This window comes from Ammospiza nelsoni, chromosome 13, assembly GCF_027579445.1.
Source record: "Ammospiza nelsoni isolate bAmmNel1 chromosome 13, bAmmNel1.pri, whole genome shotgun sequence".
Taxonomy (NCBI): domain Eukaryota; kingdom Metazoa; phylum Chordata; class Aves; order Passeriformes; family Passerellidae; genus Ammospiza; species Ammospiza nelsoni.
The window spans coordinates 14,788,957-14,807,266 of NC_080645.1; the positions used below are offsets into that span (position 1 = coordinate 14,788,957).

At 46.8% G+C, this 18,310-nt stretch overlaps 1 protein-coding gene across 1 annotated transcript; it reads left to right on the plus strand.

Annotated features, from left to right (window-relative positions):
* The first annotated feature begins 1,715 nt into the window (after positions 1 to 1,715).
* PNP (purine nucleoside phosphorylase) lies at positions 1,716 to 11,515 on the plus strand. Its single transcript, XM_059481775.1, has 6 exons — positions 1,716 to 1,738; positions 5,120 to 5,289; positions 6,061 to 6,164; positions 7,443 to 7,618; positions 10,183 to 10,373; positions 11,298 to 11,515. Exons 1-6 carry the CDS (start codon positions 1,716 to 1,718, stop codon positions 11,513 to 11,515), a joined length of 882 nt encoding a protein of 293 aa, XP_059337758.1.
* The last annotated feature ends 6,795 nt before the right edge of the window (positions 11,516 to 18,310 follow it).

Genomic DNA, 18,310 nt, shown 5'->3' on the forward strand with positions numbered 1-18,310 from the left:
TTGTAAAGAAAAACAATGCTGAAAAAAGGAGAATATACCTAGAACAGGCAGAGGCAGATATGGCCAAGATTCAGAAGTACAAGAATGGGAATGACAAAAAGGAGACATATCTGGAAAAGGAGGGGAAATATGGGAAAAACAGAGTTAGAAAGAGGGCATGGAAGGGAAAATTAATTGTAGCTCCTTAATGTTGATTTTCCTACTCCCTCCAGCAAACCAAGAGCAAGTGCAGCAATGTACTGTGGGTCCTGACGTAGAAGAGGCATTGTAAGCTTTCTAAGAGAAAGCAAGAAAGAAATGGAAGAGTGAACTTGAGGGAGAAAGGAGGTCAAGAACTTGATGGGAAAGGACCTCATTATGGTTTCTCTTCAGATCCATTTTCTATTTCTTCGGTGCCAACTGTATTTTTCAACAAATAAAACAAAATTGGATTTTTAAATTCTGCTGGTTGTTGCAGATTCCCAGCGTGTGCTGGCATTGCTGGGTTTCTGCTTTCCAGCATGAAGTATATCTCTTTCTGAAAATGCCCTGGTTTTTTTTTCTTGGTGCAGTTATTACCTTGTTTGATTTTGAAGTTCTCAGAGACACTTTTCTGGGGCAACAATGGTCTGTATGATGCAAGGTATTCCAAATCAAAAGGAAAGAGGAATGTAAGAAATAAGAAATCCAAGACCTGAAATGCCCAGTTTTCTGAATTTTTGTTAATGTCTGGATGATTTGTCTAAGAATTAACAAGTTCTAATAGAGGTTTTGTCCCTGCTTGTGATATTTATAAATTATACCCCCATGTGTCCTTTCTAGATTTATTAAGCTGTGAATGCATATTGTAGATGTGGCCTTTCAGCTAGGGCGTGTAAGGTCTCTCCTCATCACTGCTTTTCTTGAATTTTTTTGGCATTCAATTGTCTTGGAAACATCTCTGGCTCTGTAAAATGTGCTTCACATCAGTTGTTGGGATCAAACACCGATGCACAAACAGATCCATATGACAGAGTTGTTTTTATGTTTGTTTTCATAAACAGCAAAGCTAAAATTAAAGGGACAGATGGTGGGGTGTCTGTTGTCTTTTCTGTGTCTCCCATATTCTGCTGAATGGAGGTTTAGTATATCTCAAAGAAGTATTTCCTCTTGGGAAGGGTGAGACAATTAGATATGAACAAAAATCCCTGAGGGGAGCTACTGGGTCATCACCCCTGGTTGCCATGAAAGAATGGGAAGGCAATGATGTGGGATGTGGAAAGGTCTGGTGTCAGTGGTAGGTGCTACAGGTCATCTCACAGGGTCTGTACACTGCCAGGGGTTTGAATTGCACAGGAGCAGGTGACTCCAGCTGGTTCCCAGGTGATGCAAGAGGTGCAAATCCAGGCAGATCCCTTGTCAGCCGCTGAAAAGTTGTGTGTGTGTGAAATTTCTGGGCTTAATCTGCATTACAGTGTGTGTGTGCATGCGTGTAAGCTTTCTGCAGAGCTCTAGAGCATGTGTGTCATGTGGGGTGAGGCCAGAAAAGCAGATGTCCTGACCATGCCCCTCCTACTCGGGGATTAGAGATGCTCAGGGGACAGCAGAGAGAAGCTGGGACACACTTCCCTGACTCACTGCCAGAGACAGCAGCAGCTTTGCAGGTTCAATAGGCCTCTGCTCTTTGGTCAAATAAACCCCTGCAGCTCCATTTCCAGCAACCATCCCCTTCTTTTGGTTAACCAGAGAGGAGGAGGATGGCCTATGCTGAGGAAGACAGGTAAGGTGCTGTGAAATAGGGGGTGCACGGACATCCAAACTGGATGGGACTAACAAAATTACATCTCTTTTCTTCACCTTGTTTCCTTTCTACTGGGCACTCAATAAATGTCAGACAAAGGCTGCTCAGAAGCAAACATCTTATTACTGGAGAGCAATCTGGCCATCTGCCTGTGCAGGTGCTGGTATTATGAAATATGGCAGCGAGTAGGTGACCTTGGGAGAGGTTATGGGCCAGAAGAGACATATCTCCTGTGGAGAGGCACAGACTGTGAATACTTATGGCCATGTGCCCCCAAACATAATGCTTTAACTGTTTATTGGGATATGTCTGCTTTTTTGCATAGATTTGCTTTCAGCCAACTTAGAAGCAAATAAGAGTGGGGTTTTTTTCATGCCATAAAAGATCTGTCACCGGTGACAGTCCTGTGTTTTGCAACAGATGTGTTTCTCCGGTGGATGACAGCAATCACAATAAAGGGGATTGTGTTTTCAGCTGATCCTGTGATTTAATCCAAAGCAATGCTACCGAGCACTATTATTAGGTGTGCATTGTTAGAGCAGCTAGAGGGGCCTTTGTGCTCCATGTATTAATTCAGGCTGTCAAAAAGCTTGCACAGGCCTTGTGCTCTTGCAGTTCCAGGCTGAACACTCTGCTGGGTGACCCACGGGTCAAACTCCCCCTTTGCTCCTGCTGAGCAGGTATCTCCCTTGCATTCAGAAATTATCAGTGCTTGCCAGTCCCTTTGATGTCACCGGAAGGTTTCTGAAAGCGAAATACTGCAAGCAGATTAATTTTGGCATCGCTGTGCTCTCAGCACTGGGGACAGCTCTGATGTGCCCAAAGCCTTTGGGAAGGACAGGGCTCTGCCAGGCCCCTGTGCACTTGCTGGAGCCCCTTTCAGGCAAGGAAACATATGCAGCACTGGAGATTTACTTCTTTGGTTAAGAAGTATTTTAATATCTTCTGTTTAAAAGGGGAAAAAAATCCACCATAACTTGGCATAGCTCAGTCAGTCCTGATATCTTCAGCAGACATTGAATGGGTTCCATCCCACATTCCTAAAATTTCTGAGGATATAGGAATAATATCCATTCTCTAATGTTATTTTGCAATGGTTTATGCTCTTCAAAAAACCCAAAAACTGAAACAAGCAGTATTATGGTCACGAGGAAGAGCAAATCCTGGTGACCTTGTTCTTTTCTCCTGCCTGCCACAGGTATGTCAAAACCTTGGGCATTACATATAAATTCTCTTGGTTTCCTTGAATTTCTAAACAAGGATTACAGTTATTCAACAGAGAAATTGGGGGGAATTGTTCATTAATGTATGTAAAGCACTTTTAAAGCTTTTGTCTGCGAGCAAGTGATAACGTAGTCAACTGTAGTCTTTATTAATGTCATTTTCACAGCTCCTGCTTATTTCAGGAGCTCATGATACACTTAGAAAATTCAGTATGTGATGGTAAATAAACTCTCTCATTTCCAAACTTTTCCTTTGAAAAGTACTTCAGCTAAGTATGACTCTTCATTTTAATCTATGCGTATGGAAGTTATTTCTTCCCACTGGATTGCAAGTTTATGATATTTTTGGGTATTTTTGACATTGCAGTTTGTAACTAGGACTGTAAGTTTGATGTAGCTTATGCTGGATAGGACTTAGAGTAGCAACTAGACTGTCAAGAGGCTAAATGCTCACAAAAAACACCTGTGCAGTAACTACTGACCCTGTCAGTATAAAGAGAAAGCATAGAATTGAGAACCTTTGTTTCAATATCTGCTACTTTAGTTGGAGGAACCAGTTGTACACAGTCAAATCCTCTTAGTGGCCTGAAACCTCCTGCAGTGAGGAGCGCCTCACCTCTGTCCTCTAAGACTGCTGAGAGCAGCATCACAGCATTACTAGGGTTTACACCTCTGGAAAAAAAAGACTTGACAAAAAAGAACCAAAAGAAACATTCCTGGATAGATAGTGACTGCTCATCAGCACCTCCAGCCAATTTTACATCACCCACAGCCTCACAGTATCTGATTTTCTCACCTCTCAATAATGAGATCAACTTTTCATAGAGAGGACTGCTGACCCTGCCTGTGGGTTCACTCCAGGACCCAGTCCTCTACCATGTGCAATCATTAATTCTGCTCATCAATGGTAATGATTGAGTTGCTTCCAAGAACTATTAGTACCCCTGCTTTTGAGGATAGTTTCCAATCAACCTTGATATTGACTTTCAGAAAGTCTCTGCACTGTCCTATTGAAAACAGGATTATAGAATTATTTTGCTATTGATTGTGTTTCAAAACTGTGATTAAGGCATCTGAATACTGGGCCAAGAGGTTAAAAGTTGAACTCTTCTCCTTTCCCATGAGACAGATGTACAACAGGCACTGTAATGCCAGCTTCTATCCCACCTTCAGGCAATGGGGCTCCCCGATGGATTAGACTTTTTTAACTGAGGTATTTGCCGAGTCCCCCTCTTGAATCACTTTAAACTCTGGAGCCCAAATTCCTGGTTTTCACTTGTTTTGGTGGAGACTGATGTCATTGGGCCTCTTGGGCTGCAGGTGTGATCCCATGCCCGCTCTGTGGGATGAGTAAGATCTCCATGTTTATCTTCTGTACTGAAGGCACGAGGTATCGAGAGGGTGGGTGTCTGACATGTGGTACCAGCCTAGATGGAAGTGGTGGGAGCTGATGGCACTCAGCACTTACAGAGATTGCCTTCTCCATCTCTTTAGATGATGCTTGACCCATGTCTCAGAAGTTCACCTGAATCTTTACCTACTGCAGATGACAGTGTCTACTCCTTCATCAGCACAGCATTCCAGATCTGTTGTTCAGGTGTCTTCAGAACTCCACACATTTGTATTTCCTCATCACAGGCTGGACATCCCCATGCACACTCATATAGGTTGGAATTTCTCAGTCTAATTGCGCTTTTCCCTTTCTTCAGGAACTCAGGGGAGACCAGAGCCCATCAGAAGCAGGAATGGTTATGCCTTATGACATTTCTGTGATCTAGGTATCATTAGCCATTCTTCATCTACAGAAAGAAACCAGCCAAGAGGATTCAAATGATTTCCCTGTAGTCAGGGGTAAAATACGTGAGATTAAAGTGATGCATCTTCAATAATAGCAGTGAAGCTTCTATTATTATAGTCTTAATGAAATTTATTTTTCCCTGCACCTTTTATCCTTTGAAGCTTGTTCTTTGAACGGGCTGGTAAGCCTCCCTGGCCTGTTCTCCTCCTGCAGAAGCAGCTATGAGGCGTGCCAGGAAGGGCTGGTAAGCCTCCCTGGCCTGTTCTCCTCCTGCAGAAGCAGCTATGAGGCGTGCCAGGAAGGGCTGGTAAGTCTCCCTGGCCTGTTCTCGTCCTGCAGAAGCAGCTATGAGGCGTGCCAGGAGGCAGCAGAGTGGCTGCGTGCCCGCGCTGCCCGGCGGCCCAGGGTCGCCATCGTCTGCGGCTCCGGGCTGGCAGCTCTGGCCGATGTGCTGGACAGCAGGACAGCCTTCCTGTACGAGGACATCCCCCACTTCCCACGGAGCTCAGGTGAGCACAGCTCAGGCCATCAGCACCCCAGCCACCAGCAGCCTGCAGCACAGCCTCACACAGGGATCATTCAAGTCCGCAAACCAGTCCCACGCTGGCGAAATGTGTGTTCACAGTAAAAAAATATAAATATCGTAGCACAGATATAGGTATTTGTGGCCACAATTCTCTTTACAGAGAAAAGCTAAGCACCATTTCCCAAGAATTTCTTCTAGGAAAGGCCGCAAGAAAACCTCAGAGAAAAAGGGAAAACAATTCTTATCTCTGCTTGCTGCTCCTGTTGTTTTGCACCTGTGGAATGAGTTATGGAGATTGTTTACCCAAAGTGATTTGTCAATTATATTCTGCTGAAAACTGTTTTGTTTCCTTGGCCAATTGGAAAAAGTTGTGTCCTGACTATTGGGAGATAGTCACAAGTTTTCTTTAGTATTCTGTAATACTTCTATAAAAATTCTATAAAATTCTATGGTATTCTATAATAATTCTGTAATATAATTATAGTATAGCTGTAATGTAATATAGTATAATTTTAATAAAGCAAGTGTTCAGCATTCCAAAGCCTTAGAGTCAGATGCCAATCATTTCCTTCATTGGGGGCCCTACTTTTCAATAGGTATTTATTTATTTATGTATTTATTTATTTATTTAATTTCCAGCTCCTGCTTTTTCAGTGCTTGGCCCTGCAGTAAAGCAAAATCATCAACAAACAGATCCCTCTAGAGTCAAATTCCTTGAGACCTGTAACTAAAATGCCGCTTTGTTAATTTCCAGTGTCAGGGCACGTTGGCAGATTGGTGTTTGGGGAGCTGAATGGACAGTCCTGCGTGTGCATGCAGGGACGATTCCACTCCTATGAAGGCTACTCGCTCAGCACGGTGAGTTCTCCTTAAGGAAAATATTCACCATGGGGAGAGGCATTTAAAAGCTGCAGAAGTGACTGCTTGCCTTGCTATCTAGCTGCAGGATGTTAGATCTTGCAATGAACTTACAGTGCTCTTGAAATGAGTCTTTCTTAGATTTCAGATCTGCCCCCAGAAAATAAAATTGGGAGTTCAAACCAAGAGGCAGTTGGCTTCTGCTGGGTGAAGGTGATGCTGCACAGCCACACAAATTGGCTGACCCTGCTGCTCTCACAGAGGGAAATAGTTTATCATATAAGGCAGATTAATTTACATGCTTTAACTTAGTCAGTTTAATCATGATTTAAATTAGCAGCGAGACGACTTCGATAAGAATAATCTATTTCAATCTTCTATTGCATTTATATAGTTTAAAGCTTTCTTTTTCCCTAGAAAAATTCCCAGGCTACTGCAAGCAGCTATAACTTCCCAGATAACATACTGGGATGTGTGGAGATTTATCTTACCTACCATGCACATATATATTTTTCTGCTAGAAAACAACAATAGTATTTATTTATTGGCTCTTTTTTTTTTTTTTTTTTTTTTTTTTTTTTGTATTTGGATACCTCTGTGATTTTCCTTTTTTGCACTGAGGTTATTTGCATTTGGATATAAACCATAATTTTTGGCACCACCCAACTTCTTATAGAAAACCAGCTATTTTAAAACCATTCAATACAAAGTTAGCTTTATCAAGACGTGTTTGTCTATTAAAATTAACTTACTTCTTGAAGAAGTCGTGCCCATTACTAGGAAATATTTTGCTCACAGTAGCATTTGATTGATAGCAGATATCATCCGAATTCCTTTATGACTCCTCAAAATCAAACTTCTCTAAGTTTTTTTTCTCCAGCTCCCAACTGTTCCTTAGCTTTGGATTACTCTCCAAGTCCATGTGCATAAGTAGTTACTTCAATCAGCACAGTGGCTTGATCTCTGCAAGACCTTGGCAGTGAGGAAAAAACTATCTGCATGTTTTTTCTGTACCACTTTATTTGACCTTAGTGCAACTGTAGGAAATGTGGTCTTGGGTTTTAATGAGAGATTTTTTTTCATTGCAAGATTATGTTTAATTTGCTTAAAAAGCATTAATATTCTATTTAAATTAGAGGAATGTTTAAAATTGCAGAAGGTTGTTTTGTCTCCATATGTAGACTCTTTGCATCCACAAATTGTGATACTACAAATGCAGTAGCAATGGCTGTCTGCTGACTGTGACACTCTTTGCGCATTGGCTTTTGGTTCTTGCAGGTCACCTTTCCCATCAGGGTGTTCTTTCTCCTGGGGGTGGAGATCTTGATTGTCACTAATGCTGCTGGAGGACTGAATCCCCACTTCCAAGTAGGGGACATCATGTTCATAAGGGATCACATCAGCTTGTTTGGCCTGGGAGGGCAGAATCCCCTGCGTGGACCAAACGATGAGAGGTAAGAAGGCATTGGCTCCATTGTTACCAATTAATCCTTTCTTCCTCCAGCCATGGGCTGGGACTGCCAGTTGTGCCTACTGACAAATGTTTACTGAGAGGCAGAGTTTGGCTCCAGGTAACCTCAAGGGAAGAGTTACAGCAGGAGCTGTGTGTGCCGTGCCACCTGCCCTGCCTTCCCTTGGCTGTTGCTTACTTGTACAAGCCTACAAGGAGCTTACACACAAACCCCCAGAAGGTTTTGTTTTGTACAAGTAGGCTTCTGATCCTTCTCCTGACACGACCAGCTGTACCATCTGCTAAAGACACCCACTGCTCCTCTTCTTATCACTCCCTCTCTCTGTTGGCTCCTCTTAACTGAGCAATCAGTGAACTGTGCTGTCCCCAGCCTGGGTTTATCAACAGCCATTTCTGGTGTGATGGAATGGGTACAGCAGAGGCCAGGCAGTAACTGGAGGGCAGAGCAAAGATGAAACATCTAAATTTCCTGATTACCACTGCTGTATCCAGGTCTCCAAAGTGGAGTGCCTCTGTATTCACTGAAGGCATTGCTCTGATGAGAGGTGGTTGTCTTGGCAGCTTCTTCAGAGACCTTGAGATCTACAAGAGCCACCTGCTGCTGGCTGAACTGGGAAGTCAGCTTTCCTGTACTGGCTGTGTAGCAGAATCTTTACCTTACTGAGAGTGCAGAGAGGAACTCCTAGTATATTCTCACTCCTGAACTGCAGTTGCCACCAGATTTGGATTTGCTTTGAGCAAGATGCTGGACTAGATGACCTCAAGGTCCCTTCCAAAATGAATTTATGATCCCCAAATCCTTTCAAGACACCATCAGACTGGTGAGGTGGAAGGCCCCTTGTGAAAAATGGATGTGTTTGCAGGGCAGGCATCTGAATTGACCTCAGATCTTCCCAGAGAGAAAGTTCTGCTGAGAGTAAGGTGCCCTGCCTGGCTTTCAGTTAGCTCCTTCCTGATGTAACAGCAGACCTGGCTCTTGCTTCTGAACGGATCTGAAAGGTGCTGGCAGCTGCCTCAGGAGAAATAATCACTGTGCTGCGATTCCATGGCAAGAGGACAGTACCCATCTGAAGTGGAACATCTTTACATTTTTGTAGGTATTGCCGTGGGTTGGAGGAAAGTGATCAAAAGCAGAGAAGCTACGTGGAGTGTTTAAAGCTCTCTGGGCTTGCATAATTGCTCTGGAGCAGGAGGAGAGGCTCCAATCAAACAACTGCATCTGGACAGTGTTCAAAGGCAGCATAGCTGCCTCATTGCCTCCCCAAAGCAGCTGCTTGGTGAAGACTGCAGTGCTCTGGGAGGTGACTTATGTACTGCTGACCAAGGCATCAAAATGGGCAAAAGGTCTTTATGAATCAGGTTTCAAAGTATTGCAGAGATTTAGCTTAGCAAACTCCTAAAATCCTGTCCAGCTGAGCTACCAGGAAGGATTTATCTAAGCACAACAGAGCAAAACTAGAGGCAATGAAGTGATGTGGAAATAATATTTTTTTAATAAATTAGAGATTGGACTTCTGCATTGCTGGCCATCCTTCAGAAAAGGGAAGCAATTTTCATGGTGATGAATACTTATTACCTTAGACCAGAAGGGGAAGTTTGTTTTTATTTATGTAATATTTAGTGTTTATAAAAACAAAATAAGCCACCTACTGCCCTAAGCATTCAGCTGGAAGAACATGTAAACAAACAGAAGCTTTAATAGCATAAATGAGGGACCTGGTCCACTCCCAATGATCTGCATTGGTGAACATGGCTGGGAGTTTATTTTCCAGGTCTCCTCAGTGGCAGCATAACAGTGTTTGCCATCTACTGCTGCAGGATTCACTCCAGCAGGATTCACTCCAGCAGGAGCAGGACTGAGCTGCTATTTTAAGACCAAAAGCAAGAGATCCAGTCTTGAAGCAGAAGATGAAAGCTACCTAAAATATGGCCCTGGAGCTCCAAGATGTAAAGTAGCTGCCTGCTGTGATGGGCCTTAACTATAGGGACTGATGCTCCATCAGGCCAGGCTCAAACCTCCATCCAGGGACAGCCTGAGGGACTCTGTGCCTCAGAGCAGCCACTGTCTGGTGGGGAATGTTTAAAAGACATCATGAGCAGTTACTGAGGAGAGAGAGATGTGGCCATCAGTGCTCCCTAGAGACAGGAGCTCTTGAAAGACCATTCCAGAAGGGTTCCTGCAGAAGGGAGGTAGTGCCAGACCTTCCAACAGTCTTGGATGACTAGATCTAGCAGGACTGTCACTCCCAAGTAGGTGCCCCATTCCTGGAAAGATTCAGGGTCAGGTGGGACAGGACTCTGAGCAACCTGTTCTAGCTGAAGATATCCCTGCTCACTGCATGGGTTTTGATGAGATGGCCTTTGAAGGTCCCTTCCAACCATGACTGATGGTAGAATTACCTGATTATAAGAGTGGAATGAGAGAGATTGCATCCATGGCAGGTCTGCCCTCAACACTTCCTTTTTCTCTAAAGAATGACCACACCTGGACTCTGACAGAGGGAACAGTAGCACGATCACACAGCTGTGCCCTTTTCTGCCTTTCAGGTTTGGGGTGAGGTTTCCCTGCATGTCAGACGCTTATGAACCAGATCTGCTCAGCCTGGCCATGGAGAGTGCCCAGGAGCTGGGGTTGCTGAGCTTCACCAGGGAAGGAGTGTACTGCCTGCAGGCTGGGCCCAGCTACGAGACCGTCGCCGAGTGCCGCCTGCTGCAGGCGCTGGGAGCCGACGCTGTGGGTGAGCTGCCAGCCCGGGCTGCCAGGGCTCTTGGAGCACATGGATTGGACAGTTAATTCTGCTCAAGGCTGACTTGCTTGGGTCTTTGACTCTCTGAAGTCTCCTGCGGCTGGAGAAATGAGCTCTGTGTATTTCTGCTTCATTCTGCAGTGGCTTAGTGCAGCTCCTGGGAGGATCTGCACAAAGTCCCTGTGCTTACAGCTGAGCAGGACAGGGATCCCAGCACAACTTTGTGTTTATTCCCCAAACACAAAGCCTCTCATGGTCAGATGGCTCCATTTCAGGAGGACTGAGTGGGGCTCAATAAAAATGAAGTCTTTTTATAGTATTTTTCTTCTAATTGTGACATTGTAAAGATTTTCACTGTGCTTTTTCTCTACAAACCAGCCTTCCTTATGAGTCTTGTTTAGGGATGGTAATCATGGATACCTTCCCAACTGTGTAAAAGAAAAGTAAGTGCCATGATCCATATGATTTCTCCAGCTATGATTCCTTCCATGACCCCTGGCTCATGGAAATATGTATATTAACACCTGCAGATTCGCTGTGTGTGAGGAAAGGAGCTCAGCTCCTTTCAAAGCCATTTTTATTTGCAGTAGCTTTTTGAGCCAAGGAAGAGCCAAATGACACAGCACATCAGTACTTCCTTAGCAAGTCTGCAAGCAGTCTGACACATCTTGAGGAGGGAGCTGTGGCACAAGGATCAAATGCAGGAGGTTTATTGTGCTGAGCAGAGTTGTAACTGTAGTCTGCAGCTATTTGAGCCTTGTACATATCACAGCCTTTAACTATTACAGAGTTCAGACACAGAGCTGGGGGGAGTGAGACAAGGGCGTGTGCTCGGAGGCAGGATCATGCAGCCTTGGAGAGATCTTGTTTTGGTGTAAACCCTGACTCATTCTGGTCCTTCCTCTCCTCCTGCAGGCATGAGCACTGTCCCAGAGGTAATTGTAGCCAGGCATTGTGGCCTCCGAGTCCTTGGGATCTCCCTCATCACCAACAAAGCGGTGATGAGCTACAGCAGCCAGGAGAAAGCCAACCACGAGGAGGTGCTGCGCATCTCGGTGCACCGCGCTGAAGCCCTGCAGAAACTGATCTCACACCTCCTTGGCAAGCTGGGGGAAAGCTCAGACTCTCTATGACCTCCAGCCATCAATCCTTCATAGCATAACCTGTGTGAACACTACCAAGTGTTGGGGGAGAGCTGTTGGTGGACTGTCCCTTTCTGTCTGGATTTTAAATTGACCTTTTGATCTTTGTGCTTTATCTGATCAGGTGCAGAGCTTCACTTTAAATTTTGCCAGGATGATCCCCTCGCTATAGTCAGTGACCAAAACAGCTTACTGGCACTTCAAGACATTCCCAAACCCCAGTGAAAGCAAAGCCCCAGAGACTGTGACCTCCAGCTGTCTGTCTTGGGACACCCTCCTGCCCCAAATCTCTGCTCCCCATTGCACATAAGCAGGTCAAGGGTTGGTCATGGGGCTTGGTGCCTGCTTCAGTAGAGCCTGGTCTGAAACCAGAGGAAGCCCACAAAAAGACTGAGTTTTGGATACATGAAATGGGCCAGGCTAAAGATGAGATCTGCCTGGAACAAGCAGTGGTGCGGAGCAGGTGAATTGCAATTGATTTTACAGCTTGGAAAACCCCTGCATTGCCATGGGGTTGTGGGGCTTCCCCTCCCAGAAGGTCTCCCAGAAATCCCACTCTTTCCTCATCCTTGGCACCTCATGACCAGCTGCAGAGCTCAGTTGCTGTTTGCTACAGTGCAGAACATCCCCAGCACTCCTCACACCTCCCTATTCTGTTTCATTGCCCAATTTAGCAGGACATGAAAATTCAGCTCAGTACAAGGCAAGGCTTACCTGTGCACCATGTAAACATTGCCAAGCTGGAAACAGAATCCAGCTCTATCTCTCCCTGGTTTTGGTCAGTTTCTGGATGTCTTGGAGGTCAGTGTCTTCAGCACTGCAGACTGGTTTCCTGTTGGTGCCCAAAGACAGAGAAATCTGTTTGATCCCATGTTTCACATGAGCTTTGCTGCTGTCCCTGCAGCAGATTTTGGAGGAACAACGGTTTGTGGATTTTAGCAATGTGAAATTACAAGGGAGATATTTTGAAACAGATATGATAATTTTCTGGGACTTTTTTGGTCCTCTTACATAAAGCAAATGAACCAAACAGTGACTAAAGGACAAACAGGAGAGGTTCTCCCTTACCAGTGCTGATGGTCTGTCAAGAAAGGGGGAACATTCACCAGAATGGTGCATTATTCGTTGTTCCTCAAAGGTCAAGCTGAGCTGTGGATGCAGCTGGATGTGAAACAGTGACAGTAATTATTAGATAACCTTTTTCCCTTCATTTATCTTGTAGTTCTCTATAAAGCCCATCACTGTCATAGCTAAATGTTTTTAGTTGACTCAGTGGTCTGAACTGAAGACACCCAACCAGTCATGGAGAGCTCCCAACCTGCCTTCCTAAATTTAGCTGACCAGTTGTTTACCATTGACACTTGCCCTCTGTCACAGCCCTCAGCCTTCCATGACATTTCTTCCATTTTTTCCAGATGGGTATTTGCTTGAAGCCTTTCATGCTGCAATTACTGGTGTCAGCTGCAGTATTCATGGTGCAGCTGTTGCCACCAGGAGGAACAGTTGTGCTGTGGATGTTTTCCATTACATGGTAGCACTTCAGGTGTAGGGGAGCCCTTGGGGTGGCCCCTTGTCTCCTCCTGGACAACGTTACCTGTGGTCAGCCCTGAGAAATACCTGTCCAGCCTGGTCTGGAGGATTTGTACAAGGGAAGGGATTCATTGCTTGTGCTTTTCTGGCAGAGTCACTTGTTCAGCAGCTCCTGGCACTTGGAGGAGCCCTCAGAGACAGCAGCTCTTCCCATTCTGTGGGTCTGACTGTCAGGACAGTCTCTGGGACCAGTTCTGGTGATGATCTGCAAGGGGAGAGAGGCTCCAGCTCCATCTTTCACAATGCTGTTCCCTTTCCAGATCAAGCAGGAGTGAAGTGCTTGTCAAGGGGGACAGCACAAGCAGGGAAATATGAAAAGTGGCAGATGTGCAGAGCAAGAAGGAGCCACTTCTACCTGCTCCCTTTTCAGACTTGTCCCAGTATGAGCTTGTTACAGGGCAGCGAGAGAGCAGATAATTTCCCCTGCCTAGAAAATGGTGCTTCACATTCATCTAATTAATACTTGGTAAATACAAAGTCTCTCAAGTGGGAGTGGAAGGCAGCTGTGCAGTGTGCTGTAGCTAGCAGCAGCCAGAGTAGCTAAGGCTGGGATTTCAGCAAACTCCATTAATTAATCAGAGTCAGGCTGGGCTGGGATGTGAAGGGAAGCATCCAAAAAAACCTGCTGTTGTGCTGGTACTTCTCAGGCAGGGTTTGAGATGATGAGGAGCTTGGCAGCAGCATCTGTTTTCAGCAGGCCAGGTCTGCTCCTCTCTCCAGCTGCACCGGAGGCAGATACCGTGCTCTTGTGTCTGAATACAGCTGAAATGCAACTTAAAATTGAACCTGAAAATCACCCTACAATTAAATCTTCAGCAAATTATGTCTGTTAAAAAAAAAAAATCTAAATTGCATCTGAGCCCTTAAATAGTTTGGGGCTCTTCTTTCAGCTGGCCAGAGTTGGCTTGGATGGCCCAAACTTTGCATGTACATCCTCGTTTTTGTACCTGTCCATGATAAGAGGAAGATGCCCTAGGTACTTGGGGAAGAATCTTATTCATTTGCAGGTGAGAGGAGAAATACAAAACAGAGTGAGCTCATCTGGCTTTTTAATGCAATTTTGTGTTCTTTTACTGCTGATGAATTCCAAAAGTCTGAAATACAGTGATACAAGATGGGAAAGACATGTGGGGAAGGAGCTGTGAGGGAATAAAACCTGCTGTGATCCTGAAAACTGTGGTTTTGTTTGCTGTGCCAATGCCACTGGTTAGAAAGAAGGGAGGTGCTTAACTGCTCCCCCTACATCCAACTGCCAGACTGGAGGGTAACCCAGAGAAACCACACAGAACTACAGAACCACATCCCTGGGGGACAAGAACTCAAGCTCAGGATAAGCAGGACCAACATTTGACCAGCACTTGGCACAGGTATTTCTTACTGATCTCACTAGGCTGACAAACTTATGGAAAAAACACCAAGAACCAAAGTACCTCAGCTTAACTTCTGAGCAGCTGGGAAGTGCAGTGGGCTGTGGTAATGCCAGAGCAGCAAGTCATCTATGCTGGAGGCAGGACACAGCTCCCTTCATGCTCTGCCTTTTGTGTAGTGCTTTTGGTGGTTTCTGGCAACATCCATGGCTGAAATTACAGCCTCAGCTTTCTTCATTCCTGTACTCTGTGCCATTTACCTGCTTCTGAAGTCCAGGGCATTGTGTTCATAGAGATACACTGAAAGATGCATGAAAAGCTACCTGGCAAGGGGTAAAAGAGCCCCAAAGACATGATGATCCTTGCTGCCTCAGTGCTGTGGCTGGCACTGAGCCCAGGTGCTGCCTAATTAGGGAATGCCACCAGCACAGGCTGTCCCATGTGGCTGTACCCATGGCAAAGGGACACATGGAACACCTGTGTCAGTGCAGGGCAGAGCTGGCACAGCTCCTCCTTTACTCACTCGCAGCCATGGACTCATGAGCCAGCCCATCTCATCCTCTGTGCCAGCCTTTTGTTTTTCCTTGCTCATCAGTCCAGAGAAAACTTTCCAGATCACAGGATTCTGCTGTTTCCAGTCCCCTGGAGGAGACAGAGGTGTTATATTGATGCCTTCATGAGAGATTCACATAAAAGTGTGAGGCCAAGAGGAGAAACCTCTGCCACAGCCCTTGGCTGGACCATACCATGAGTGCTTAAGTAGAGATCTCTGCTATTATCTGAGAAACAACCCTGTGACCCAAAAAATCTGATGGTGTGATTCATCCTGTTTCCTTTGCAAGCCTCGGTTTCCCACTCTTTTTTTTTTTTCACATGAGGTTTGCCTTTTGCATTCTCTCCTATTTAGAAGTAAATCAGAAAGCTTTTAAAAACCTATGGTGTCTCAGCTCAGCAGCAAGCGTGTGCCTTGCCTTCAAGTTATCAAATTTCCCTTAGATGTTTCTCTTTATTGAAAACCTGCAGTTGAATTAAGGGGATTCTGCTACAGTGGTGTGTTGTTTGGGTTTTTTTCCAAAAGCTTTAGGTCTTCACTGCAAGGATTTCATTTGCAGGAAAGAACTAAACTCTCCCCTGCTGTGCTGAATGCGCAGAGCAGGGGGGAGCAATGTGGATCATGGCAGTGAGTTGATCTCAGAGTGTTGCTGAATTAAGTCCTGGCTCTGTGAAGCAGCATGATGGTCTGTTCTTTCCAAAATCTGATGGCATGTTCAGATTGAATCATAGACTGTCCTGAGCTGGACCAAAAAGGAACGTCAAGTCCAGCTCCCGGCACTGCACAGGACATCCCAAGAATCCCACCATATGTTGATGTGATGGATCCCATCATCCCTGAGAGTGTTGTCCAAATGCTTCCTAAACTCTGTCAGGGTTGGTGCTGTGACTACTGTGCCCTTCTCCCTGGGTGAAGAACATTTCCTGATATCCAGCCTAGGTGGTGGGACAGGGGTGAAGGCTGGAGGAAACCATCCAGCCTTTTCTCCTGCAGAAGGGACACCCATGTGGGAGATGGCTTCAAACAGCAGCACAACCACCCCTTGCTTTCCTTTCCTGAAGCTTCACAGCCCTCTCTAAAAGTCTTCCTCAATCTTAGCAAATCCCTTCCTACAACAATGAGCCCCTCTTGCACTGCCGGCTGCTTCAGAGGCAGCTTGGGGAAGGATTTCCCCAGAAAAGGAAGGGAATACACCTGGAGCCCAAATATTGCTCCCAGGCCCCACCTTGGAGCAACCTTGGCTCTTTGTTAGCAGAGAGGTGGGTGTCATGGAGCAACATGAATGGTGGTGACCCAGAGCCACCCCTGTGCTGGGCTGGAGCTCTGCTCCACGTGGAGCAGATGATGGACCAGTGTTGGTCCCTGTTCCCATTCTCTCCCCTGCCTGGCACAACTGGGACACATCCCTAAACCCAGCCCTGCAGAAGCAGTGGATGTCTCCTCTCAGCTCCTGAGAAAAATCAGCTCTGGAGGATGTGGGACAGTAAAGCAATGGGCTCTGCTGGGGAAAATTGAGCTGCAACAATGGAAAAAAGAGGCTTTTTTGACTAATTTCTGTGCCAAACCACAGGAAATGAGAATGGAATACTCAGGACACCCTTCAGTGTCCCATGAGTGCCTCAAGGCTGTGTTGTGCAGCAGGGAGGAGGAGAAGGCCATCGCACTGCTCAGTGTCCCAGTGTGGCTTTCCTCTTGGGATGCTGGCACAGCATCTCTTCCCCTCTGTGTCCTGCCCTGCCTCAGCTTCCCACAGCATCAGAGCCAGGTGTGGCTCCATCTCCACTGCACTGAGCTCCTCCAGGCCCCTGCCATTCACAGGGAGCACCTCACCCTCCCTGTTTTCCAGCCAAAAGCCACAAATGAGAGGCAGCAGCACGGGGCAGGATGGGCAGTGCCCCGAATAGCTCCCAGCAGCTGCCTGCTGCCGACTGCGTCCCCGCTCTGCGCACATCTGAACTTCCCTGATGCCTTCTCATCTTTAATTAAGCACTTCCATCAGCTCAGCCTTCTCGCTGGATCTGAATTTTTTTTTCCCTGTAGCCATGGCAACGCTTCCCCTGGGCAGGCTGCGCTGGAGCCAGTGACAAACCCCATGTGTGGCTGTTTTGTTTGGGCCTGGAAACTTCCCTGCCGTTTGGGAAAACTTGGGAAAAGAAAATCCCGCAACGAGCTGGTGAGCGGCAAGAGGAGCCAGCGTGAGGAATGTGTTTTGGGCTGAGCATCCCTTCTGTCCCACAAAGAGCCTTGCTCCAGCAGGGATGGCAGAGCCTTGATCTCAGGATTCCTTGGTTTTTCCTCCAAAAGATGGCTGCAGTGTCCATGTTTTGTGTGGGTGCACTCCAGCCATGGGTGCAAGTGACAGCCCTGCTGGGGCCATTGCATGGTGGTGGTGGTGACACAGGGACTGCCATTGCCCTGCTCCTCCTGCCAGGACCAGCAAATAAGGCATGAAACTGCTATGAGGCAGAGGGACAATAACACAGATATGGTGACACAGGGCATGGGCATAGTGACTGGGGTAGGACTCAGTGGCACTGGAAGGGATGCAGGGACTTGAGGAAGGAATGGAGTGACAGGCAGGAGGAGCAGCAGGGCAGAGTGACAGGGCAGTTAGGTGTCAGGAAAGGGATAGGTGACATTAAGCAAGGGTGGGTGATGTGGAACAGGGGTAAGTGACACAGGGCAAGGATAGGTGACACAGAGCAGGAGTAGATGTCATGGGACAGCAGTAGGTGAGAGAGCAGGGTTAGGTGACAAGGCAGGGACGAGTGTCAGGGCAGGGGCTGCTGACTCCAGTGCCCAGTGCTGCTCCCAGTGTCCCAGTATCCTGGTGTCTCGGTATCCCTGTGTCCTGGTATTCCAGTGTCCTAATGTCCTGGTATGCTGATGTCCAGGTGTCCTGGTATCTCTGTATCCTGGTGTCCCAATGTTCTTGTATCATGATGTTCTGGTGTCCTGATATCTCGATATCCCTCTGTCCGTGTGTCCCGCTGTCCGTGTGTCCCGCTGTCCGTGTGGCCCTCTGTCGCGCTGTCCCGCTATCCGTGTGTCCCTCTGTCCCGCTGTCCGTGTGTCCCTCTGTCCGTGTGTCCCTCTGTCGCGCTGTCCCGCTGTCCGTGTGTCCCTCTGTCCCGCTGTCCGTGTGTCCCTCTGTCCCGCTGTCCCGGTCCCCGCTGCCCCCCGTGCCCGGCCGGTGTCCCGGGGCGGCGGCGCCCTCTGGCGGCGGCGGGCGGCGCGGCAGCGGCGGGTATAAAAGGCGGCTGCGGGCGGCGGCGG

Bases quoted from the DNA above. Each gene is read 5' to 3' on its own strand.
- PNP (XM_059481775.1), top strand. From the start codon at position 1,716: ATGGCCTATGCTGAGGAAGACAG. The intron at 6,165-7,442 runs GTGAGTTCTCCT...TGGTTCTTGCAG, and splicing joins AAGGCTACTCGCTCAGCACG to GTCACCTTTCCCATCAGGGT. The intron at 7,619-10,182 runs GTAAGAAGGCAT...TCTGCCTTTCAG, and splicing joins CGTGGACCAAACGATGAGAG to GTTTGGGGTGAGGTTTCCCT.